At 44.2% G+C, this 25108-nt stretch overlaps 1 protein-coding gene across 6 annotated transcripts in view; it reads left to right on the top strand.

Annotated features, from left to right (window-relative positions):
* SLC35F4 (solute carrier family 35 member F4) overlaps positions 1 to 22355 on the top strand; it is a 187050-nt gene extending 164695 nt beyond the window's left edge. For all 6 annotated transcript variants that reach the window (XM_030558457.1, XM_030558455.1, XM_030558456.1 and 3 more), the window contains 4 exons: positions 14265 to 14390; positions 16589 to 16781; positions 19785 to 19874; positions 22018 to 22355. In XM_030558457.1, coding sequence (XP_030414317.1) covers positions 14265 to 14390; positions 16589 to 16781; positions 19785 to 19874; positions 22018 to 22259 — 651 coding nt within the window. In that variant the 3' untranslated portion in view covers positions 22260 to 22355. The remainder of the gene's footprint in view (positions 1 to 14264; positions 14391 to 16588; positions 16782 to 19784; positions 19875 to 22017) is intronic.
* Positions 22356 to 25108: the final 2753 nt, after the last annotated feature.

Genomic DNA, 25108 nt, shown 5'->3' with positions numbered 1-25108 from the left:
ATGGATGAGGAGCCGCCTCTGAATTTTTGCTCAAAAACATCCAGATTCTGCACCATTGTAGTCAATGAAAATATTCCCATTGACTTTAATGGGAGTTGGGTCAGGCCCTAACGATCTGTTCTGGTCCCACTGCAGTCAGGGTGAGTTTAGCCGTTCATGTCAAAGGCGGGGCCCAGCTCAGGCATCTAGAACTGGAATGGGCCACCAGATCTGTTGCATTTGAGTTCCTGTGGGAGGGTAATGGCGAGCTGTGCATTCACTGAGGGACTCCTGCCAGCCATTTTATAAAACGATAGACACAACTGTTTTTAGGATGATGAATTTGGGAAATGATCCTGGAATGAAGGAGCAGGAGAACCCTGGTCTGTGACATCTGACCTGGCTTTTGGAATTGGGGGCAGGTAAACTGAGTGAAAAATCTGCTCTTGGGTTCTGGGGACTGAGAGGAAAACTTCCTTTTCGGAGAAGGGGCTGGATGGCTTGCCAACCTAGTAATGAAGATATAAACTCCAGATCGGTATGGCATTAAGCATGTGTGTGTTTGTAAGCATGAGTAAAGCCATCTCTGTTCAGCAAAGCACATGCTTACATGTTTTGCCAAATTAGGTCCAGGCGACTCATCCCAATTCAGACTAGATCAGTAATGAATTTAACCTTTTGCCCTTTGGCGGGTGTCCTGTTGCACTCGTGAAATGAGTTTGGCAGACTCTGCCCAGTTTCCAGCAGACTGGTACCCATATGTCAGAGCCCTGTTACCACTAATCAGCATCATTTTTCGCAGTCCCAGCACCAATGCCTAGGATTAAGTTTGCATTGAGAGGTAATTAATCACTAACCTTCAGAGGTTATCCTTTGAGAATAGAGATGGGCCATATTAGAACCAGGGCACTGTGGGGAAGCCTGTATTGCAACTGTGCCTCAATTTCTCCCTCTGTAAAGTGGGGATAATAATACTGACCTCCATTGTGAAGACCTTTGAGATCTACTAAAGCTACGTAAGAGCTAGGTGGTATTGTAACTAATGTCTATACTGTCTCTTTTCATGGCCAGTTATTATTGTACATAATGGCAGTGCTGACAATGTGCTAGCCATTGTCCCGTCCCCAGAAAGCTTAGCGAAGACCTATGCAGGAGCTCAACTTCAAGTATATGAGTAGTCCCATTACGGGAAGGATGGGAATAGTAAGTGTTGGCAGGGTTAGGGCCGAAATATATATGAAGCACATCTATTATATACCCCGTTTGAAAATATGAAATCAACAAACATCAGCTGTAATCAACAGCCCCTCGAGCTGTCTGTAGTTCTGTAGCTAATTCCTTGTGGGCATCATGGAAGGAAGTATGCCTTGAGGAAGGCTTTGAAAGAGGAGAGGCTAGTGTCCCTGCAAATCAGAGAGGGGCTCTTTCAGCTCAGGCAGTAGAGGCTCCTGTAGGAAGTACTAAAAGACTCAGGTTCAATTTCTGCTGCCAGCACCCCAGCCAGGCGTATCAGCATTGCAGATAAAAAACAATTCTTTCAAATACATGAACCCAGCTGACTGACTAAATCAAGGAATGTATTCCATGCACAGCGGGCAGCAGTTGCAGTGATAGAAGACTTTGCTTTCCAGGGGTTTTACTGGGGCATGTTTCTAAAACAATAGGGCTAGCTCAGTGGTTTGAGCATTGGCCTGCTAAACCCCATGTTGTGAGTTCAATCCTTGAGGGGGTCATTTAGGGATCTGGGGCAAAAAAACTGGTTGGGGATTGGTCTTGCTTTGAGCAGGGGGTTGGACAAGATGACCTCCTGAGGTCCCTTCCAACTCTGATATTCTATGATGCTAACATAAGGCTTAGCTGTGAGTCTCCTTTCACACCTGTACTGGCTATGGGGGAGGTAGAACAGGTGTCAAAACTGGGAGGAAAGTGGGCAGGGGGGTAGACAGAGCCTTGTCTTCCAGCCCCTCCCTACTGCACCAGCCAGCAACTGAGCTGCCATGGAGGGATAAGTCAGCTGAATCAAGTATAGATTAGCACATCTAACTTCTCTTGAGTGAGAGAAGAAATAGGACTGAACTGTGAATAACTGAGTAGCAGCTTGAAGAAACACTCCTACCTTTTAGATGGTGAGTGATAAAAATAAGTTGAGTCACCGGGTCACTGGTCTGCTCTTGGGACATTGAAGCCTCATGCTGCCACTTACTCCAGGCTCGTGGTCATGACATGATCTAGTGCATCAAAAGTAAGACATCATATACCCTTTTTAGTAATCTCCATTTCAAAGTAACAAATTTTCATAAAGGGCAAACACAACTGATGAATTGTGCTAAAAAGATGTCATAAAGGAACTAGCTGTGAAAGTGCACTGAAGTTGTTTCCATTTTTTTAACTTGTACCATAAAAGGCACAGTATTGAGTGAGAAAAAGTGTCAGCTTTTGTTACAAGTACATGTAATTATTAATGCTTTAGGTGTAATATATTAGGCATAGAATCATAGGACTGGAAGGGACCTCGAGAGGTCATCTAATCCAGTCCCCTGCACTCATGGCAGGACTAAGTATTATCTAGACTATCCCTGACAGGTGTTTGTGCAACCTGCTTTTAAAAGTCTCCAATGATGGAGATTCCACAACCTCCGTAGGTCATTTATTCCAGTGCTTAACCACCCTGACAGTTAGGAAGTTTTTCCTAATGTCCAACCTAAACCACCCTTACTGCAATTTAAGCCCATTGCTTCTTGTCCTATCCTCAGAGGTTAAGAAAAACAATTTTTCTCCCTTCTCCTTGTAACAACCTTTTACATACTTGAAAACTGTTATCATGTCCCCTCTCGGTCTTCTCTTTTCCAGACTAAACAAGCCATTTTTTTCCCCCATAGGTCATGTTTTCTAGACCTTTAATCATTTTTGTTGCTCTTCTCTGGACTCTCTCCAATTTGTCCACATCCTTCCTGAAATGTGGTGCCCAGAACTGGACACAATACTCCAGATGAGGCCTTATCAGCGCGGAGTAGAGCTGAAGAATTACTTCTTGTGTCTTGCTTACAACACTCCTGTTAATCATCCTCCCAGAACGATGTTCGGGTTTTTTTGCAACAGCGTTGCACTGTTGACTAATATTAGCTTGTGGTCCACTATGACCCCCAGATTCCTTTCCACAGTACTCCTTCCTAGGCAGTCATTCCTCATTTTGTATGTGTGCATGTGTGTACTTTTTCCAGCAGTATGTGCACAAGGATAATTTTTAACGATAACAATCAGGCAGGTGAGTGCTTGGGAAATGGAATGTGACAAAGGAGCGTGAGAAGTTCCAGTAGACATCCAGCCTTTTGTATTTTGGCAAGATCTGTTCTGCTTTCACTCCTGAGACACACTGAGAACAGGTGTATTTATGTTATCTGAGAAATAAGAGAACAGAAAAATACAGGGCTAATAATATTCCCTGAGCTGGTTTTTACAAAATACTCAGCACCCACAATCAGGGCCAGGTTTTCAAAAGGACTCAGCTCTTGTTGGGCTTACTCAATGGGTGCTGCTGAGGAATGAGCTGTCTTGAGAATCTGGCCCCATGGTGTAGTTACTCTGCATAAGCTTTATCTGTATAACTAGTCATAGAGGACACTCCCTCTAAATACTGCACACAAAGGTCTCAATCCTTCAAAAATGTGCTGATGTGTTAACTTAGCACATCCTATGTAATTCCATTGGAGTCAAGGGAACTATTCACCGTGCACGAAGTTAAGCATGTGTGTAATTCTTTGCAGTTTGGGCCCTGATTCAGCAAGGCACTTAAGCATGTGCCAAAGGCCATTCCTATTCCGGATGGCAGTTAAGCGCACGCTTAACTTTAAGCCCATGCTTAAATCCCATTGACTTCAGAGTTTAAAATTAAGCACCCGCTTAAGTGCTTTTGTCAACAGGGGTCATTAGGGCTACGCTTGAATTTTCAAATTTGGCTTTGTCTGGTTTGGCCTGCTACTGGATCACATCAGAGAGACAAAGTGGATGAGGTAATATTTTTTATTGGACCAACTTCTGTTGGTGAGAGAGACAAGTTTTCGAGCTTTCACAGAGCTCTTCTTCAGGTCTGGAAAAGGTACTCAGTGTCACAGCTAGGTGGAACAGCAAGGTGGAACAGATTGTTTAGAGCAAAACTAGTTAACAGATAGTTCAAGGGACCAAGGTAAAGTGGCCCATTCATGGCAGGGAGGGAAGCTGGAGGGGTGGGCTTTAGTGGGTTATAGATTGTTGTAATAAACAATAAATCTAGTGTGTCTGTTCAATCCATGAGTTTTAGTATCTAGAAAGTTGCAAAGTAAAGCTCCCAGGCTTGTCTTTTGAAGGTGGTGTGCAGATTTCTTTTGAGGACGAGAAGTCAGATATCGAATGATTGCTTTGTGAAACGTGTTCACCCACAGGGGACGGATGTTTTTGCCTTTTATCATTTTTCTGTGTGAGTTCATTTGAGAGCATAGTGATTGGTATCACCACATAGTAGTTGTTGCTGGGGCATTTAGTCCATTGGATGAGGTACACCATGTGTGATAGGCATATGTAGGACCCATGGATCTAGAAAGGTGTTTTGTGAGGAGTGTTGATCATTGTAGCAGTGGAGATATGTTTACGGGTTTTTATCTGTTCTGGACGGTCGGGTGGCACTTTGAGTTGGTGAACCTACACAGAGTATCATCATACAATTATAGTCCATACTCAGTGGGGATCAGATCCTGAAAGAAATATTTCCTGAACCCTCCCCCTCCCACTTCTGTTTTTCAAACAACCCTACAGCCTCTTCATGCTCATCCTCAGAAGCAAGCTCCTCACAGACCAGGGCATCAGATGCAAAACCTGTAGACATATATTATGAAAATATAATGATCACTAAATGCCTAGCAAATTTAACGTTTCATGGATCACTTAACAAATTATGCTGTTCTCAAGATCCTAGTAAGCCCAGGGGTTCACAGTCACTTTCCCGTTCTTTATGTCTGAGGAGGCTAGAAACATTTTTTTGTTGTACCATGTGGCCACAGTACAGAAGAGTTTGGCAACCACTGGTATAATACATAGCTCTGCAATAGCATGTTTTTTCATCAGTAGATCTCCTTTGTAAAGTGCTTTGAGATCAGTATTATTATCCCCATTTTACAGTGGGAAACTGAGGCATGGGGAGGGGAAGTGACTTGCCCAAGGTCTCCTGGTTGGCCAGTGGCAGAGCCTGGGATGGAACCCAGCTCTCCAGAGTTTTGGTCACTCTTTTCTTCTCTTGTATAAAGCTGACTTTTTACCCACATGCTATTTTTCTGGTAAAGGTTAACAGTAAGTCTTGCTCTGAGGATACCTTTAGTGAATAATGATTATCTGGGGGAAGAGATGGGTCGAAGTTTAACAGGTTTTGCAAACAAAATGATGACATACCATGTTTGCAATACCCTATCCCCACCTAGCTGATAAAGATTATGACATCAGGCCTTAGGCCTTGCTTGGGAATGATTTTAAGCTAACCTGAAAAAAGGCACTTTTATACGGAAATAAAAGTGTCCACATGTTGTGCATATACTGTTGTAACCATAACAGTGTAACTATAGAAGTGCAACTGGTAAAAGTTTCCAGCGTAGGACAGGCCGTAGGTGACTTGGTCTGAGGGCAATAGTGTGGGATTGGGTGATAGGCAGAGGGCACTCACTGTGTCCCATGGGGAAGTATTCCATAACCAGCAGGCCTACATTGTCTCCTTGGAAGCGTCTGAATTCCTCATGGCATAGTTGGGTATCCAATGTATACACATTGCTCTACTCCTCCCTGTAGGGGAGTTGACTACAGCTGGAGCTGGTCCTAGTGCTGCAAACTCTTTAAGCTTGTAAGGTGGCCTATTGACTTCAGATGCTTAAAGTGAAGGATGTGCATACATGTCTGCAGGTTCGGAGCCTTGGTTGTGTTCCTCTCCGAGCTCTATTTAAATGCTCATATTTGAGAAGAAAATCCTTTGGGGACCTCTTGCCACCCCTGGGTCTGAGCGTCTTTTCAGGAAAGCTGGTTGTAGATAGGAGACAGGTTTCCTTATATTACACTGACTAAGGCTGTACTACGCGCCCCATGGACAAAGATGTTCCTTGGTGAAATGCTGCCTGGCAAAACTTCCTTCCAAAAAAGACAATGCAAACTGATTTTAGTCATTGTCTGTTAGAAGGTTTCCAGCTTGTTCCATTAATTGAAAGCCTTGTTTAAAGAGCAGTCAGCTACAACAGGCCACTTTTCTTCCCTTCAACCCCTGCTGCTACTTGCCAGCACAGCGAGCCTGAAGGATACGCACTCGGGCTTCTCAAGCAAGCATAAAACAATTACTGCTCACCAGTCATTCGCTCCAATGCTTTAATGTATCCTTTGCAGAAGTAGCTCTTCATATGAAATTTAAAATAATGTTCTTACCGTTTTTTCCATTGTCAAGTCTTATTCATCCTGTGGCTGAGGAGATGATGCTCATTTTGTGCTCATTGTCTTCTAAAGGCTGCGAGGGAAAGGCTTGGCTTTCTAAAATCCTGGCAAACTGTAAAACTGGCCCTAAAATTAGTGTAGAGTTGGACTGAGAGCCCCTTGCTCCCACCCCATTGGTGAGCAGTTACTCACCTGAGTTGTCCTATTGAAGTCAGTGGGTTTACTCATGTGAGGAACTACTCAGTAATGGGAGGAAGAGGGCCAGAATATGGTTCTTAGTGAGGTGCTATTCACTAACAATCAAATCCTGATCCCATTGAAGTCAGTGAGTTTTACCGATGATTTCAGAGGGAGTGGGATTTGACCCCAAGATCACAGAAAAGGTATTACTATTGCAAAAATGTGTTAGCTGCATTCGGTGAACATGTGGGTTTTCAGAACATCACGTGTGTAAGAACTCAGATCCATGGTATTGCTCCTGCCACATAACTAGCCAACAAAATAGGCAGCCGATCCACATCCATAGAAATACATATGACTCTTCATACCAAGGGTGTAACATTAAACTGACAAGACAGCACCGAAGTGGTGTCACATGCAATGGGTAAGTCTTCCTGGTGCAAAATTAGTTTTAGGAATAGTTCCTGGTATGTAGACATTTAAAATGATAGCTAACAGCCACATGTGCCATCACCATCTTGGCTGAAAGACTGGAGGCCAAACAATCCTATACATAAGTTATTTTTGTAGAGAGACTGGAAGTTCCATGAACTTGGATCTCCCCTTTGCCCCGCCCAGTCAGTAGTAGCTGTAATAGCTTTGGCAGAGGAGAGGATCCTCCTCCTGTAGGATGGTGGAGAGTGACAGGCTGTCTGTCAGTCCCCAGAAGATGGCTCCATTGGGATTTAAGGGAAGTCTACCAGGCCAGCTCTCCAAAGATGTAGGAAAGAAGTAAACTAGGTGACCATCCCCAGAAGGAGGAAAGAAAACTACAGAGACACCTCCTCAGATAACAGGGAGGTAAGAGAGATGACCGGATCTGAAAAACAGGGTTGGTTTTCCGACAGGGACCACAAATGAAAGGATATTAAATTATGCTTGGTAGGTGGGGAGAAGGCTCTGTGGGAATGGTCATGGAGTCTGCCGGGAATGGTGTTTTGCACAATGGTTGGACTCCCAGTGCGAATTTTTCCTGAGCAAAGACTGAAGAACTTCAACAAAGGGGAAGTAAAGACATCTGAACAATGAGGCTGAAGAACACTTTCTGTGACTCCTGTTGCTCCAGTCATTAAGACTAGAAACAACAGTGCTTTCCATTGATGAGATGAGAGCTGTATGGAGGAAGCAGGAAACTGTATACCTCCTTATGTGCCACCTTTTGCCAAGTACACTGGCATCGGACGAATGGTACTGATGTGATTTTGAGGAAACAGGTACATTCTGCCAAGGTTCGCTCTCACTTACAAATCTGGGATAACTCTATTAGAAATAGGTAAAAAAAAAAATCTCTCTATACTTGCATGGAACCCATAGTTTTCATGAGGTGTTTGATTATCTATCCAGTGTAACAGAGCTACCTTATTTATCACAATTATATTTCCAGAAGTAAGTCACCAGTTTCTACTGATTTCTTTTCACAAATAATTCTCCCGGAATCGTAACATAAAAATGAACATGTGAGTCTTTAACATTTTCAGTAGGTGATGATTACTTCAGGGCCTTTTGTTATGTCTTTTGGGGAGGAGGTTTGCAATATTATACTTGTCCAGTGACAGAATATGGCCAATCTATAATGCAACCCAAAATTTAAAAAGACACACCAGTGTAGCTGTTTAGTTTTTTAAGCCTCTGGATGTGAGTTGTAGTTCTGATCTCTGAGGGGATTTGGTTATAATTCTGCATTGTTATAAAGCTGATTTTTTTTTTTATTTTGTTAATTCATATCCTGGGGGAAGTTGAAAAGGAAAACAGAAATATTACGTATCTATGCATAGTAACTAATGGACTGTTCAGCTAAGTGGAAGCTAATATGTAGAATTTCTGCATTGATGATTGCTGCAAAGCAAGGATTCCATTTAGCTTTTCAAGATTATAGTTGAGTTCTGCATCCTGCTTACTGATGACATGCCATGTACATGTAGATCTAGCTATGAAATATTACTGTCAATTCTAGGAGTATGACATACTGTGTCATATGATGTTATAAGAATAATCTTTATCCCACATGAAGGCAAAAGATCGAGTTTTATGGAGTCGAAGGCTAGTAGGGGCCATTGGTCTGAACTCCTGTTTATCACAGGCCAGGAAATTTCACCCAAATACTTCTATACTGAGCTCGATGACTTCAGTTAAACCAAAGCGTTCCAGTCCTCAGGAGACTGAGGGCTAGTCTATACTAGAAAATTAGAGTGACCCAGCTACATTGCTCAGGGGTGTGAAAAATCCACATCCCAGAGCAAGGTTGTTACACTGACCTAAGTCTAATTCTTCTGTCGACCTAGGTACTGCCTCTCAGGGAGGTGGATTTACTACAGCGATGGGAGAACTCCAGCAGCTGCACTGCTGTGGCATTTTAAGTGTAAGACGTACCTAGACTATGTGTCGCAGAGAATAGGAACGACCTAGGTGCCACCAATGCCCAAGGCCCTTGCAGTATCAGTTAATTGATTTAGGTGAGATATTCCCAAATGATCCAGGCCCCAGGAAGGTGAGAAAACTCCAAGGTCCCTGGCAATCTGACCTGGGGGAAAATTCCTTCCCAACTCCAAATGTAGCGATCAGTTTGACCCTGAACACGTGAGCAAGACACAGCAGCCAAACATCTAGAAGGAAGATTCTCTATACTACCTCAGAACACTGCTCCACCCCATCCAGTGTCCCATCTCCTGCTGTGGCCAGTCTCTGATGCTTCAGAGGAAGGTGGAAAAAAGAAAACCCCGGATACATCTCCTCTTGTGCATTGGGGAAAATTCCTTCCTGATCCCTTCAGGGAGCCGGCTGAAGCCCTGAAGCATAAGACTGGACTGTAGCCATTGTCTTAATGAAGAACTACAAGAGTTATGAGCATGCTGAGGTCAATGCAAGTAAGCCTGTTCCCCTATGGAGGAATAGAATGACCAGTGGGATGTATAGATTCACAGGTTCCAAGGCCTGAAGGGACTATTCTGACCGTCCAGCTTGGCCTCACTACTCCCATCCAAACACAGAGTGCTCGTACAAGGTTGCATTTTTCTGGGGTTTACTTTTCCGTAGTAGTGGCTGTTTTACAGAAAGGTCCCAGAACGAACCATAAACTTGTGGATCAAATGAAGTGTTGCCACATACTGCGGTTGCACATTTGTACTGTTGGTTGCTGACACCTACTGGTATTTGAAGAAGAGGCATAGTCTAGTAAAAAGAGGTATAGGATAGCATTTTCGAAAGGACCCAAGCAGGTTAGGGACCTAACGTCCATTGATCTAAGCAGGTTAAGCACCTAACATATTTAAGCACTTTTGAAAAATCTTATTAGGCACCTCTTTGGGGCTTTAGGCACTTCATATCTTTGAAAAGCTGGCCCTCCCAAAGCCTCTTTTCAAAGGTCCAGAGACTTAGACTTAGGTCCGGAGCCTCAAAGGTATTTAGATGCCTAATTCCCATTGACATCTCCCATTGAAGGTAAGAGGGAAAGATGAGCCACTGGCCTATGACATGGGAAACCCTGGTTCAGTTCGCTGCTCTGCCATTGATTTCCTCTGTAACCTTGGGCAAGTCACTTAGCCTCTCTTTGCCTTAGTTTCCCTTTGTAAAATGCAGATAATATGCTTCCCTGTGTCACAGGGGTGTTGTGAGGAAAAAATACAAGGGTGCGAAGTGCCATGAGATCTCCTAATGAGAAGTGCTATATAAGAAATAGGCATTATTATTAATAATAGGGGTAAGTGGAACTGAACGAGAATATAAGTTCTACTTGGCACAAACTGGCTTGCTTTGAACAACCTGTCCTTTAAAGATTAATTGCCACTTGCCACTATTATATATGATTCTCCATGCAAAGTCCATTGCCAAGTAAGTATGTTGTTTCTCGTTCAAGTTGTATACAGTTTTGTGCATCTGCTTTATACAACAAATTCCGCACACTTTTTTTTGTGACATAAACATAGAATCTGTTTGGCCATGTTTACCCTGGCTCTCTGCCAGTCTGTTGTGAAGTTATGCTTGGAAAGAAAACAAGTGCACCTGGTGAAGTTAGCTTTTTACTCCCATAAGCAGGGGTGGGATGCTAATGTTAGCATTTAAATTGAAATAATAATTGATGTTAAGGCAAGAAGAGAATATACAGTATTGGTCTTTTTGAAATATGTTTTTGTTTAATTTCTGGAAATTAAAAACCTATCAAAATTATCAGACAGTTTTTTTCATGGGAAAAACATTGTTACAAAAAGTGGTGGAGTTCGTTCTTCTTTTTGTGTGTGTGGATTTTTTTTCTCATAAAGAAACAGAGTGAAAAGTACAAAAATGTAAATGACTTACAGCTTGCTTGTGTTGACCCTGTAATAAAGAAGGGGGGACCCTACTGTATGTGCTGTGGGACTGTCCAACGGTCAGGTAGCTGTGAAAAGAGATGGATGCAAGAGTTGAAAGGGGGCTTGGCTTACGCAGCCAAACCGTAGCTGAAAATCATATCCTCTGTTATTTATCTACTAGACTGGACGTTTACCTCTGCCACAAAGACTTTGGTTCTTAAGGTTCTTAAGGGCTTCTGTAATCACCAAGCCTATGCACTTAGGGATTAATAATAAGAACTTCAGATATAGATTGGGGACGCATCAGTTGGAAGCAACAGAGGAGGAGAAGGACCTTGGGGTATTGGTAGATCACAGGATGACTATGAGCCGCCAATGTGATATGGCCGTTAAAAAAGCTAATGCGGTTTTAGGATGCATCAGGCGAGGTATTTCCAGCAAAGATAAGGAGGTGTTAGTACCGTTATATAAGGCGCTGGTGAGACCCCACCTGGAATACTGTGTGCAGTTCTGGTCTCCCATGTTTAAGAACGATGAATTCAAACTGGAACAGGTTCAGAGACAGGCTACTAGGATGATCTGAGGAATGGAAAACCTGTCATATGAAAGGAGACTCAAAAGAGCTTGGCTTGTTTAGTCTAGCCAAAAGAAGGCTGAGGGGGGATATGCTTGCTCTTTATAAATATATCAGAGGGATTAATATTAGGGAGGGAGAGGAATTATTTAAGCTTAGTACCAATGTAGATACAAGAATGAATGGATATAAACTGGACAGTAGGAAGTTTAGACTTGAAATTAGATGAAGGTTTTAACCATTAGAGGAGTGAAGTTCTGGAACAGCCTTCCAAGGGGTGTAGTGGGGGCCAAAGACATATCTGGCTTTAAGACTAAGCTTGATAAGTTTATGGAAGGGATGGTATGATGGGAGAGCCTAATTTTGGCAAGTGATCTTTGATTATCGCCAGATAAGTATGCCCAGTGGTCGGTGATGGGATGTTGGATGGGATGGGATCTGAGTTACTGCAGAGAATTGTTTTCTGAGTGCTGGCTGGTGAGTCTTGCCCACATGCTCAGGGTTTAGCTGATCGCCATATTTGGGGTCGGGAAGGAATTTTCCTCCGGGGCAGATTGGCAGAGGCCCTGGAGGTTTTTCGCCTTCCCCTGCAGCGTGGGGCATGGGTCACTTGCTGGTGGATTCTCTGCAGCTTGAGGTCTTCAAACCACAATTTGAAGACTTCAATAACTCAGGCATAGGTTAGGGGTTTGTTATAGAAGTGGATGGGTAGGGTTCTGTGGCCTGCTTTGTGCAGTGGGTCGGACTAGATGATCACATTGGTCCCTTCTGACCCTAGAATCTATGAATCTATGATTTTACAAAAATGGAAGAGTAGGTTTATGCCCAGACTAGAGCAACGATATTGGGACCTGTCTCACTGGGCAGCCAAGGAAAGGCTAGCTGCATGCCATAGAGAGCAATTATAGGAATTTCGGCCCCATTTCTAGATATGTTTGAATAAAAAATGTTGAGTTGGCTCAAAGAATGCCAGACATCCGTTCCAACTAACCCTTTCCCCCACACCATTCCTGCCCCCACCCCCACAGTCCTCACTCTCCCTCCATGCCTTATTCAAAATGCAATGTTCTCTTGCTAATTATTAACAGTCTCAAACATATGGAAAAGTTTCCATGCTTTTTTGTAATATACTTTTGAAAAACTCAGAACTGGGCTTCAGGGACTCCCCATGTTATGACAAATAGATCCAAAGTGATTTTGAAATGGAGCCTCAGTCCATCCTCTGATTATTTTGAACCTGCAACTTTGTGAGCACAAATAAAAAGTAGTTGATTATGATAGGATCAGAGTCATGGGAGCAAAATGCCTGTTTTAAAACCGACCCATCAAATCTTTGGTGAAATGTGGCTTTTTCAACTATGTTCTGAATATTTTGGTGTCATGTTGTTTAACAATGTAATGAAATTATACATATGGAGCCCGATTTTTAAACACTGTAGCCTGATCTTCAGAAGGTCTGAGCTACCACAGCTCCCTCAGAAGTCAATGGGAGCTGCAGACACTCAGCCCCTTTGCAATTCAGACCACTTGTTTACCTATCTAATCTTGGTCAAGATGACTAAATCCAGAGGGGACGATTTTCAAAGGCACAAAGAGCAGAGAGGTGTCCAACTCCTAGGGAAACCTAACTACCATCTGCACCTTTGAAAATCTCCCCAGCTTTAGGTATCTAACTTCAAGCAACTATGTTTGAAAATTTAGCTCCTTAAATGTAATAGATCATTACAAACTATGGCTTTCTGAACACAGTAAAGGGCCAGTTTGTGAAGCTCTGGTTCACATTAGTGAACTGTTGCCCAGACAAGCAGTCCCCCTGGATAAAGTGCTCCTGCACTTGAGGAGAGGCGCACAATCTAGCAGTACTTGTTGAGGTAATATCCACGTTCAATATTACCCAGTCCAGAACATCCCCAAACTCTTGTTCTAAGTTTAGTGAGAAATGCTATCTGGGATTTAGTGCCAATGGGAGTTGGGCACGCAGGGTAAAATGTTCAAAAACACCTAAGTGATTTAGGCCTTGACTACCTGGGGAAGTCACAATTGGATCTAGGACCCTAAGGCCTTGTCTACATGGGGAAATTGGCTGGCATAGCTTTTGCGGAATAAACTATTCTGCACAGGCTATAACTCCAGGTGTGGATACCATTCCACAATAAAAATGACTTCTGTTCCAGAACAGAATGTGCACACAGGGAGGTCTGGCAGGAAAATTTATTCTGCAGTGCTGCGCTGGTCATTTCCCTTCTGTATACAAGGCCTTCTGGTCCTAAATCTCACTGAGATTTAAGAGCCAAAATCGCCTAGGTGCTTTTGGAAATTCTAATCACAAATCCCATTGGAAGTTGGGCACCAAACTCCTGTATGTTCCTTTGAAAATCCAAGACACTATCTGTAGCTTTACTAAAGACTTGTTTTGTCTAGCAGCAAATTAAGTTGTATAGACAATAATGTGCTAGAACAGTTTTAATCTTGGGAATCATTGCACCAAAGTGGATGTTAATCTAAAAATAATGTACGATAAAAGTTCTATCAATAGGTGCCATGAGACTGTGTGATGTTATAGACCCATATAGTTCGTGATGCGTATACCTACATTCCTATTTGACATCTTTCTCAATAGTTACATAATCACCTATTTAAGAGGAAACTAGAAGAACTAAAGTTAGAGAAAGTAGCTGGTAACTATCATAAAACCACACAGAGATAATCTAATCTCTTTCCAAGCAATAAAGTTCCTCTGAGCTTTAAATTTCTCTGTTTTGCTTGTACAGATTGTTGCAGCAATAATGGCAATCACAGGAATTGTTATGATGGCATATGCAGATGGTTTCCATGGCGATTCAATTATCGGGGTAGCATATGCTGTTGGATCAGCATCCACCTCTGCACTTTATAAGGTGGGTCATAATGTTTTGTTAATAGCAGGGAAATATTCTTATTCCCTATATCATGCGTTAAAAAATGCACAAGTTGAAAGCAAGCCAGGTTAAAAATATATAAGGCTCACCTTTGCTGCATAATTTATATTCTGAGCAGGAAGTGTCAGAAAAGTTACAACAGAGATAATTACTTTATGACTGAGTATTCAGAGGGGCTTTGCTTCATGAGCCTTTAATGAAATCTCTATTATTATACTGCCAGAAGATTATCATCTGTGATTTCATTGTTTTTTTGCCATGGCAATTTATTGACACTATTTATAATGGGCTTGCAACACGCAACAATGAGAAAATGTTAAATGCTGTTAAACACCTTGTTTCTTTGATGATGGCAAAATCCTCATCTCTTCTGCACTGCAGATCTCTATTGCATATTCTGTGCCCGTTCTGGGTTGGGAACTCCCATCCAGGACAATGGAAGTAGTACATGCAGCATTTGATTAGAGGCGCACAGGACATGAGATTGCACAGTTCTACCCAAGACGTTCTACTTTGAGGCTTTATTCGAAGGAGTGCTCTCCTTGTACCTTGGTTGACATTTACTGAGAACAACACTACATGCATGCAGGTTCCCTGCCATTAATGGGGTGGAGTGTGATGCAGAAGGTGGCTTGGTGACGTGGAAGGGATCGAAAGCTCGCTTCCAGCTTCATCCTTAATTGTATGTGTCAGGCTCACTGGGAATAGTCACTAATCACTTAAAATATATGAATTTGGCTCTATGGGGATGAACTCAACAGTGAATTACACCGCTTGTGATTCCCCTCCTGACTTCAGAGAACCTATGGGCCAGATTTTCCTCTCACGCCAGCTTTACCCTGATATAACCCCATTGGTTTTTGATGGAGTCATTCATGATTTACATCTGCAGTAGGTGAGAGTCGAGCCCCGTCACTCTAAATATTTAACCTGTCTTGGCTCCAGGGTTGTATTTTATTTACCTTTTGTTCCTTGCAAAATATTTTAATATGGTAACATTACCGTTGCTGGCTCAAAGCTGGCCCCATTTGTACTGTGAGAAGGACGTGGTTGAGTTGTGTGGACACAAAACTGAGAATGGGGATCACCTGAGTTTTAATCCCAGCTCTCTCTCTCTCTCTCAAACTCTTTGAGGCCATGAACCACTGATTTAAGCCTTGATTCATCAAGGTACTTAAGCTTGTACCTAACTTTAAGCACGTGAGTAGCGCCACTGAAGTCAGTGGGACTGCTGGTGTCTAAAATGAGGCATGTGCTTAAGTACTCTAATGAATTGGGGCCGGGAGCCCAAAGGTTCATGAAGGCTTCCAATTTTGGGTGCCCACCTGCAGCATCGGCTAACTTCAGCCATGGTTGGGGCAGCTCTGCACCTCTGGAAAAAAACATTGCTGGGTGCTGGATAGGCACAAATGAAGTGCCTGCCTTGGGGATACAGACCAGACAGAGACCTGGAGAGTAGTGGGACAGAAGTTACATCATACACATGAAGGAGCCAGCCAGAAGGGCTGTCTCTTGACAGCAAGGGGTAGATTGTTTAACCATTCCTCTTGTGCATGAGTACTCACACAAGCAGTACCATTCAAGCCAAAGGGTCTCCTCACATGTATAAATGATTAAAGGTCCAGAAAACATGACCTATGAGGGAAGATTAATAAATTGGGTTTGTTTAGTCTGGAAAAGAGAAGACTGAGAGGGGACATAGCAGTTTTCAAGAATGCAAAAGGTTGTTACAAAGAGGAGGAAGAAAAATTGTTTTTCTTAACCTCTGAGGACAGGACAAGAAGCAATGGGCTTAAATTGCAGCAAGGGAAGTTTAGGTTGGATATTAGGAAAAACTTCCTAACTGTCAGAGTGGTTAAGCACTGGCATGAATTGCCAAGGGAGGTTGTGGAATCTCCATCATTGGAGATTTTTAAGAACAGGTTAGACAAACACCTGTCAGGATGGTCTGGATAATACTTGGTCCCCAGGAGAGCAAGGCCTAGATCAGTCCCTTCTGTGGTAATACTCCCTGGAGAGGGTTCTGGGGGGGAGGAAATCTCAAAGACCCTCTTGCAGAGCTCTTCTGTTATCAAGGGGAAAGGTTAATCCATCCCATCAGCAGAGCTTTGCAGACATGGGAGAACTTCACTTGCAGCGGGATGTAACTGTTTTAAAATCTTCCCTTTCCACCACAGGTTTTGTTCAAGATGTTTCTTGGAAGTGCGAACTTTGGGGAAGCTGCTCATTTCGTTTCCACTCTGGGTTTCTTCAATTTAATCTTCATCTCGTTTACCCCGATCATATTGTATTTTACGAAAGTGGAATACTGGTCTCCCTTCTCTGCTGTGCCGTGGGGATATCTGTGCGGAGTAGCCGGCCTCTGGTTAGGTATTTGCAGAACATTTTTTTCATTTTTCTAATGCCTCATTTTATTTACCGCAGAATCACTTTGAAACAGTTGCACCCATGAAAATTATCCTTTCTCTAAATGTTTCAACGGCAGAGTTCTTTTGTAGCTAAAATCTCCCTCTCATATCCCAAGGGACACCACTAGGCCTGCTTGGAAAATGGTTAACATAGCTCATGAAAACTTGGGGGTGGGGGAAAGTCCAAATTTTAAAAAAATATGCTGAGCCGCTCTAGTAATTCTATTATCAGAGGGGCAGCCGTGTTAGTCTGGCTGTAAAAAGCAACGAAGATGCTAAATGCTGCAATAGCTGGTGCTCCACTTTGGTGCAAATGAAAAGCTGCATGGCCTTTAACTCCTTTTACTCCCCTGCTCCATTTACAAAGTTTCCTCTTTCTAAGAACTGTCACTAGTGCTAGTGAGTCTGCGAAGAGAACCATTGAAATTGACCCTGTTCTGCTTTACACTCTATTTCCTTTGCTAATAATGAAAGCGTCCATCTGTTTGGAATCGAACAGATTTTTTTTAGTCTCACTCATAAGTACACTAAGGGCTTGGCTACACTGGAGAGTTGCAGCGCTGTAAACCCACCACCAGCGCTGCAACTTACTCACCATCCACACTTGAAGGGCACATACAGTGCAGCATCTCCCTGGCTGCAGTGCTGGCTGTACTCCTGCTCTGCCTCGGGTATAAGGATTGCAGCGCTCGTGATGCAGCGCTGCTCCGCAAGTGTGACCACCAAAAGCGCTGTAATTGGCCTCCAGGGTATTAGGAGGTATCCCAGAATGCCTGCTCAGCCACTCTTCCGGTTTGTTGTGAACTCCGGGCTTCCCGGAGCTGCTTATCTAAAAAACAAACACAGCTCCTGTTTGTTCGAGCAGAGGCAGGCAGGGAAATTGCTTTGGAATGTTCACAGCTGTTTGCTTGAGTAGAGAAGCCACATGGCGGATGGGGAGAGGGGAGTCCATTTTGGAACAGCTGCTTATGTGGTCTGAAGGCTATTTAGGAGTGCATAATTTGCATTTAGTGAATAAGAGAGGGATGGGGGAAGGGGTCGAAACTTTTAAAATGATTGAAGGTAGGTGCTGTGTATCTTCCAGTCCTTAGAACTTGCAAGGCAGGGAGCTGAGAACAGTGTCAGCTCCAAAAATCCACTCTCTCTGTCTCCCCCACGCTCCCTGTCACACTCCACCCCACTCCCCTCTTTTGAAAAGCACGTTGCAGCCACTTGAACGCTGGGATAGCTGCCCACAATGCACCACTCCCAACAGCGCTGCAAATGCTGCAAATGTGGCCACACTGCAGCGCTGGTAGCTGTCAGTGTGGCCACACTGCAGCGCTTTCCCCACACAGCTGTACGAACACAGCTGTAACTCCCAGCGCTGCACATCTCCAAGTGTAGCCAAGGCCTACATGGAAATACTTTTGGGAAAACTATTGTTCGTACCTAGATGGGCTTTCCAGCCACTCAGAGACTGAATCAGAAGGGATGGCAGAGGTGTTGAGGGATTTGACTCTCTTCTACTTGCTACCCTAGACCTAATTACATCCACTCTAAGAGCACCAAGGTAGGTGTAATTTATCAGCCAGGGAACTGATTGAATACGGACTTTAAAGTAGGATAGAGCAGCTGTTGCACAAAGCAGGCAGAAAGCCAACATAAAATCCTCAGTGTTGCTGGCTCTGTGCCATGTCCCTTCCTGATAACGTCAGGGTAGGAGCAGGAGGTGTGGCCATGGAGCAGAGGGGCCTGGCTGGGGTGCAAGGGGCTACTGCACAACAATACTCCCTCACTGAGAGAAATGCCCCTTGGGAGCTGTTTCCAACCAGTGCAATTTGCAGCAGCAGCCCTGAGGCTTCTCTAAGTTGTACTGCGGCCAAACTCTCTACTACTCAGCTCCAGAACTGGGGCATGGGGGCATAGTTTGGCTGCACCTGAGGGTTCAGCCCCAGAAGTCTAATTGAGCTCAGGGGGATCTAACTTAGCTGCCTTCGGAGGTGATGTATATCTGGGTGGTGGTGGTAGCAGCAATGCGTAGTAGAAATAATGCTGCTCCAAGGGGATAGGTGCTCAAGACGTCGCAAAACTGAGGGGAAGCAGGAAAGGGAAAAGCGAATAACTGGTGAGCCTGAATGAACCCAGTACTCCCATGGGTGCTGGATCATACAATACAGGGCAGTATAACCTGCCTTGTCCTTCAACTGCCTGCACTTTAATAGCTCTAATAGCTCATCTTTCACTTGGCTAGGCCTCCTCATGCTGCAACATCCATTTAGTAGCTATAGCCCCACATGTAAGGGATTGTGCAGCCAGAAAGAACACTTCGCCTCTAGTACCTGCACTTGAAGGGAATTCAGAACCCTCTCCAGTTACGCTGCCGCTCTCTTCTCATCCACTGGCCACTTCCCCGTGAACTGCAGAGTGGTTGACTCCCTTCTTTTTTCAGTGGCTGAACAAAAAGGACAGGGCAGGCTCCCCTTCAAAACTGGTAGGCGCACGTGCCTCTTGCTGCCATGTTCTTTTCGTGGATTGTGTAGCCAGAGGCAGCACCTCCTTAGCTGGTGAAATGCTACCCCCCTACTCCATTCCTGGCCTGTTGAGACAGCAGAATTCCACCCTGACCCAAGAGGGACTAGCCTGTTGGAGAACAATCCTGGTCTCTTTTGTGGGCAGGGTGTAAAGCACTTCTCGAAGACACGCATTGCTCCTCGGAGCTGGCTGCAGCTTTGGTTCAGGGTTCAAAACAGGAAAGTGGTCCATTTTCAATGAGCAGGTTTTTTTAATATGAACTTGCAGCCAACCCTTCTCTCCTTCCCCAGGCTAAACTGACATTCACGTTCTGCTCATGACACATGCAGGATCAGGCCCTTGATGGGCAAGAACTTATTAGAATGCCTGATGTAATTTAAAAGCTGAGAAAATCTGTTTGTTATTATTTTATTACTTCCAGCGTCTCATGTATCATTCTCTTTCTTTACAGCTTTTAACATACTGGTAAATGTTGGAGTTGTGCTGACCTACCCCATCCTAATTTCTATCGGGACAGTGCTCAGTGTTCCTGGAAATGCAGGTACCAATAATGCAATTAATGAATAAAAATCATAGAACAAATGTACTAATAGCTGAAGTAATTTTTAAGGGCACATGATGTTGCCATATTTCCTCAGAAAGGTTTCCTAATGTAACCCTTCTGCCAGGTGGAACCAGCAGCAACCAGGGCCGGGTTCAATATCTAGGGGTTCCTTTCCATCGATACAGCACAGAACCGGCTCGAGCCCCCACCCAGTAACCTGGGAAATTTACACACCACCCCTGGGTGCCTCTGAGAGGCAATACTTCCCCACTCACAAGCACAGAGTCTGAGGGTAGAAAATAAACTTTTAATAAAAAGAGGGAAGTGACTCGGCATTAATTTGGGAAAACACCACAAACAGGGTTCATAAACATAAACCATGAGTAAGAGACCCACTCCCAAGTAGGTTGGGCAGCGTCCTTGTCCCCTCAGGTTTTTAAGTCCAGCAACCCAAAAGCCCCCTTCACATGCTCGACACTTCTCTGCACACCACTCACAGTTGCTGTCCTTTGTGAGAGTTCAGAGGTGCATCTGCAGAGTTCACCTCCCTCCCTGGTTGGGGTTGGGGTGGGGATAAAGAGGCACCTTACTCACTCCACTGCTCGGGTACTCACTGGCCACTCCTGCTGACCCACCTGATCCCTGCTCTCGTGGTGCCTCTCTGCCGCTGCCCAGCCGGTCACCTGCTCACGCCACGCCTCTCCACCAGCCCCCTTGCTAGCCGCTCGTCACGCCTCTCCACCAGCCCCCTTGCTAGCCGCTCGTCACGCCTCTCCACCAGCCCCCTTGCTAGCCGCTCGTCACGCCTCTCCACCAGCCCCCTTGCTAGCCGCTCGTCACGCCTCTCCACCAGCCGCCCTGTTGGCTGCTCATAATGCTTCTCCACTGCCGCCCTGCTGGCTGCTCGTAATGCTTCTCCACTGCCGCCCTGCTGGCTGCTTGTTGTGCCTCTCCACCACTCGTTCACCAGATCTCTGTCAGTCACCTTCTGCTGCCCCTTGCTGTGACCTCTGCACATCAATTTCTTAGTGATTTTAGCTCTGTGCAGACTGGCCAGTAACATAGTCCTGCCACAAGTGGTTGCAGCTCTCATTTAGCAATTTAAAATAACAAAAGAGGTGCCTAATGAAGCCCATTTAGCTCTATTCTTTGAACTGTTAGAAGGAACAGGTTGAACCAGTCTTAAAGAGGACCCTTGTTGAGGGTGTGGCAGCCTCCTGGACAGGTAGGTAGCCTACCCATCTGCCCCTTACTTTCACAGGGCTCTGACATAGGAGCCCTTGGCTTACTGGGGTTCTTTCAGCCGACTCTCTCCTTTGGGACAGGTTAAGCACAGTCCTGCTTTTCTGTATTCCCACAATAATTACAACATCTGTAACCATATTTCACTACCCCTGCATTTAGTACTAAGATGATTTGTACCCAATCCCAGCCAAAGTTGACCACTTTGACACCGCTGTATCTGCTAAATATGTAAGCAAAATAGGAGCAAACTCTATTTACATAAACACCTCCAAATCTCTCCCCCTCCTAGCTAGCGGTCAGTGAAGCATTCATTCAGACCCTGCTTACACTAACTTAACTCACATTTTAAATAAACACGAAACTGCCAACACTAGAGATGTGCAAGAGGTTTAAATTTTGCAGGTGCAATTTTTCACTGGGAAATTAAAAGTCAATATATGATTTTCCAGTACATGTAACTCCCCAAACAACCTATGGGCTAGGCTGTGCACCTGGGTGAGCTTTCTGTTGCCGTGGTCTGAGGCAGGGTAGGGGTGGGGAGTGGGTGGAGCTTTGACTCCACCTCCCCAGCACAGCTGAGCCAGTGCCGATGGAGGAGTAATCTGTGCCAAACATAGGACTAGCAAAGATGACGTCCTCCTTGCTGCATGGGGAAAGTAACCAAGGACCAGATTGTACCTCTGAGTTTTACTCAAGTCATGTGTGACTTCTTCAATCTAGCCTTAATATTGAATGACTTACAGTACACGTTTCTGTTAAAAGGCACAGAGGAAAAACGAGGCTTTCCAATAGAACTCACTGTTAAAGTTATAGGAACCATATAAGGCTCGTTTCGACGAAGCCGTACCATGCAGAATGATTGTATTTGAGTTCATTGTCTTTTCCCCCATTGTAGCTGTGGATCTCCTAAAACACGAGGTGATCTTCAGTGTAGTAAGGTTGGGTGCCACAATCATCATCTGCACTGGATTTTTGCTAATGCTGCTGCCAGAAGAATGGGATGAAATTACCCTGCGATTCATCAACAGCTTAAAGGAAAAGAAAAGTGAAGACCACACAGAAGATATCACAGACTCCAGTGTGCATACAAGGAGCAGAAGCAGAGCCAATGGGACAGTGTCTATACCACTGGCTTAAAGCTGGCGAACATTTAACTGCACGTGAATGTATATTCTGTGAATATAATTTAATTTTCTCACTACTTGTATGCTAAAATGACAGTATTACTCTGAACTGGGGATGACTTATAAAATAAATGATAAACATATCAATAATAAATGTTTACATTTATACACTTACAAAGGAATGGGTGTAAATAACCACAATAAATTTTTTTTGTAATGAAACATTAATCTGCATTCTGTTTACTTGCCTTTTTTAAAAAAAAAATCAAATTCACTGTGCAACTTGACAGCTGTGCTTCTATTAGCAAAACAGGGGAAGGGTGAAGTCTTCAAAGGCCTGATTTGTATATTTGTTTAGTTCCAGCAGGCAGCTATATCCAAAGTTAAGCATTTGTGTTCTTTTCAAATTTAATGATTTGACATTTTTACAGGGTGGTACCAAAAAGGCAGTGGATTCATTTTAAAACACCCAATCAAGAATCTTGGAACCCTAAACTATGAAGGGAACTGAGGTCTCCCATTAAAGTTTTGAATTTTTATTAAAACATACAAATATATTCTCAAGGATATAAATTAGCCTATGTAATTTTATTACAGTGCTGCTAAATGTGCAGAGGAAGCTAGGTGAGCAAAATCTGGAAATACTACAGTGTCATTTCTTAGCTCACAATTAAATGTGATGGTGTGAAGGTATCTCATACATTATGTTTTACAACTGGCCTATATCTGCTATAAATTAAGGGCCAGATTTTGATACCCACAAAGGACCAGGTTCTTACTCACACTGAGTAATACCTTGCGCTCTACAGTTCAAACCGGTTCCAACCCTAATCCTTGCCTGGGCCCAACTCACTGGCTCCAAGCCTCTCTAGCTCATACTAACTGGCCTTAAACCTTGCCCTGTGCCCAAGAACTGGCCCCAGTTGTAATCGTATGATCTGCCCCAGTCCTAGTCAAGGCCAACAGCTTGGCGGCAAGTTTTATCCAAGCAATCAGGCCCCAACTATCCCACAGCACAAAGCTTCAAGCAGGCCCCAGCTATAAGCCTTGCCCAACCCCCTGCGTAGCCCCACGCCTAATGAGGATTCAGACCTTACCTGAGAGCAGGAAGTAACTCAACCCTAACCCTAGCAGTGTCCCAGAACTGGCCCCACCCATAACTTTTATCTATGCTCACTAGTCAGCCCCAGCCCTAAATCTAACCTGACCTCACGAACAGCACAATCAACACTAAGCAGGGCCACCACGATTGCCTCAACCCTAACCACAGCCCAGACTGCTGAGTCCTCCCGCATCAAATGCCTGCACCGCTGCACACTTCCCCAATCTTAGCTCAGGCCTACAAACCAGCCAGAAGCCTAACCCTAACCTTGCCCCCACCCCCGTGCTCCTGAAATCACCTCAGCATAACTTTAGCCTGCATTGCTGAATCTGTCCCCCTCATAACTCAATGCTACCTTTAGTTCACATTACCACACCTAAGGTTACCACCTTCGAAATACAAAAATCTCAACATCTCCATCGCCACAAGGCAAGCCTGCCCTAATCATAAGGCAACATCGCAACCCACCCTCTTCAACAGCCACTTATAGTATGTAGAGAGCTAACACATATAAATACACTTGCTACCATCTTCTTCTTGCTAAAACTGCGTCCCTGGGACACTGCAGCACTTTCAGCTGGACACAGAAACCGTTAACATTAGCTCGGCCAGTGTACTGTGGAATAATGCAACGCTTTAGATCTACATTAACAAACAAATAAACAAACATGAAAGATTAAATTCGTTTTTTGGCAACTGGCACACCCATAAAAAAATCCAGCCACGCTGGAACCCTAATCACACCTGAGCCTAAACACGGAACTTTAACACAATCCAGGCTTCCATACCAGTCTGAAACCTAGCCCTAGCTGAGGCTCATACCAGGGCTCCACTCTCCTTATTCCTAGTCTATAAACTACCCACAGCTGTATTGCTCACTCAGCTGTATGGACTGATCTCACCTCTAACCTGGGCCACTAAGCCCATCCCAATGCAAACCTTAGTTCAAGCCCTGGAACACTGCTCCAACACTACTCAGTTCACTAACATTGAGCAGGCTACCATTAGGATTTTGGCCAGCTGTTAGCCCTGGGATAGGGTTAGGGTTAACAGGCCAGGGCTGGGGTTAGGGTTAGCTCATGGGCACTACACGTATTTAGAGTTGTGAACAGGTCTTGGCCTACATTAGATTTGGGGACTGTTTATGAGCCCAGGTCTTGACTAGGGATGGGCCATTTAGTGGGCTAGGGTTATGACGTGCGGGGGCAATGGGAGGAGGGCCTTGTGAAATAGAGATGGAGCCATTCATAATTTGGTGGAAGTTGAAAGATTTGGTCACTGAGCCTCTTCAGAAGTGTTCACGAGGAAGCTGTTGGTACACTTCACAGGTTACTGAAAGCATCCGTCACACACACCTCAGGGATACACCAATGCCTACTAATGCACAGCCTGTGGTAGCTTATTGATACATATGTCATGCCTTTATGTAGGTTAGCAACATGCGGAACTTGACAGTTCTGAATCATTTAAAATGTTTTTGGTTTGGTTTTCTTTTAAACCTCTGACATATTGGGGCCTGATTCTGAGCTCATTTACACAGGTGCAAATCAAAAGTATTTGTATTGAAATTAATGGAGTTTTGCCCCCAAAAAACTGGTGCAAGTGAGTCCAGAATAAGGACTATTGTGATTTCCAGATCTCAAGTGCATACCATTGTTAGTGATGCATTTTCTGAAATTCTAGTCATGCAGTGATTATATGGACATGATTAGCTCATGTAAACACTTCCTTTTTATGGGTGCTTGTTCTCAGTAATCTTT

This window comes from Gopherus evgoodei, chromosome 4, assembly GCF_007399415.2.
Source record: "Gopherus evgoodei ecotype Sinaloan lineage chromosome 4, rGopEvg1_v1.p, whole genome shotgun sequence".
NCBI classification, from domain to species: Eukaryota; Metazoa; Chordata; order Testudines; family Testudinidae; genus Gopherus; species Gopherus evgoodei.
This window is presented reverse-complemented; position numbering and strand designations above follow the sequence as displayed.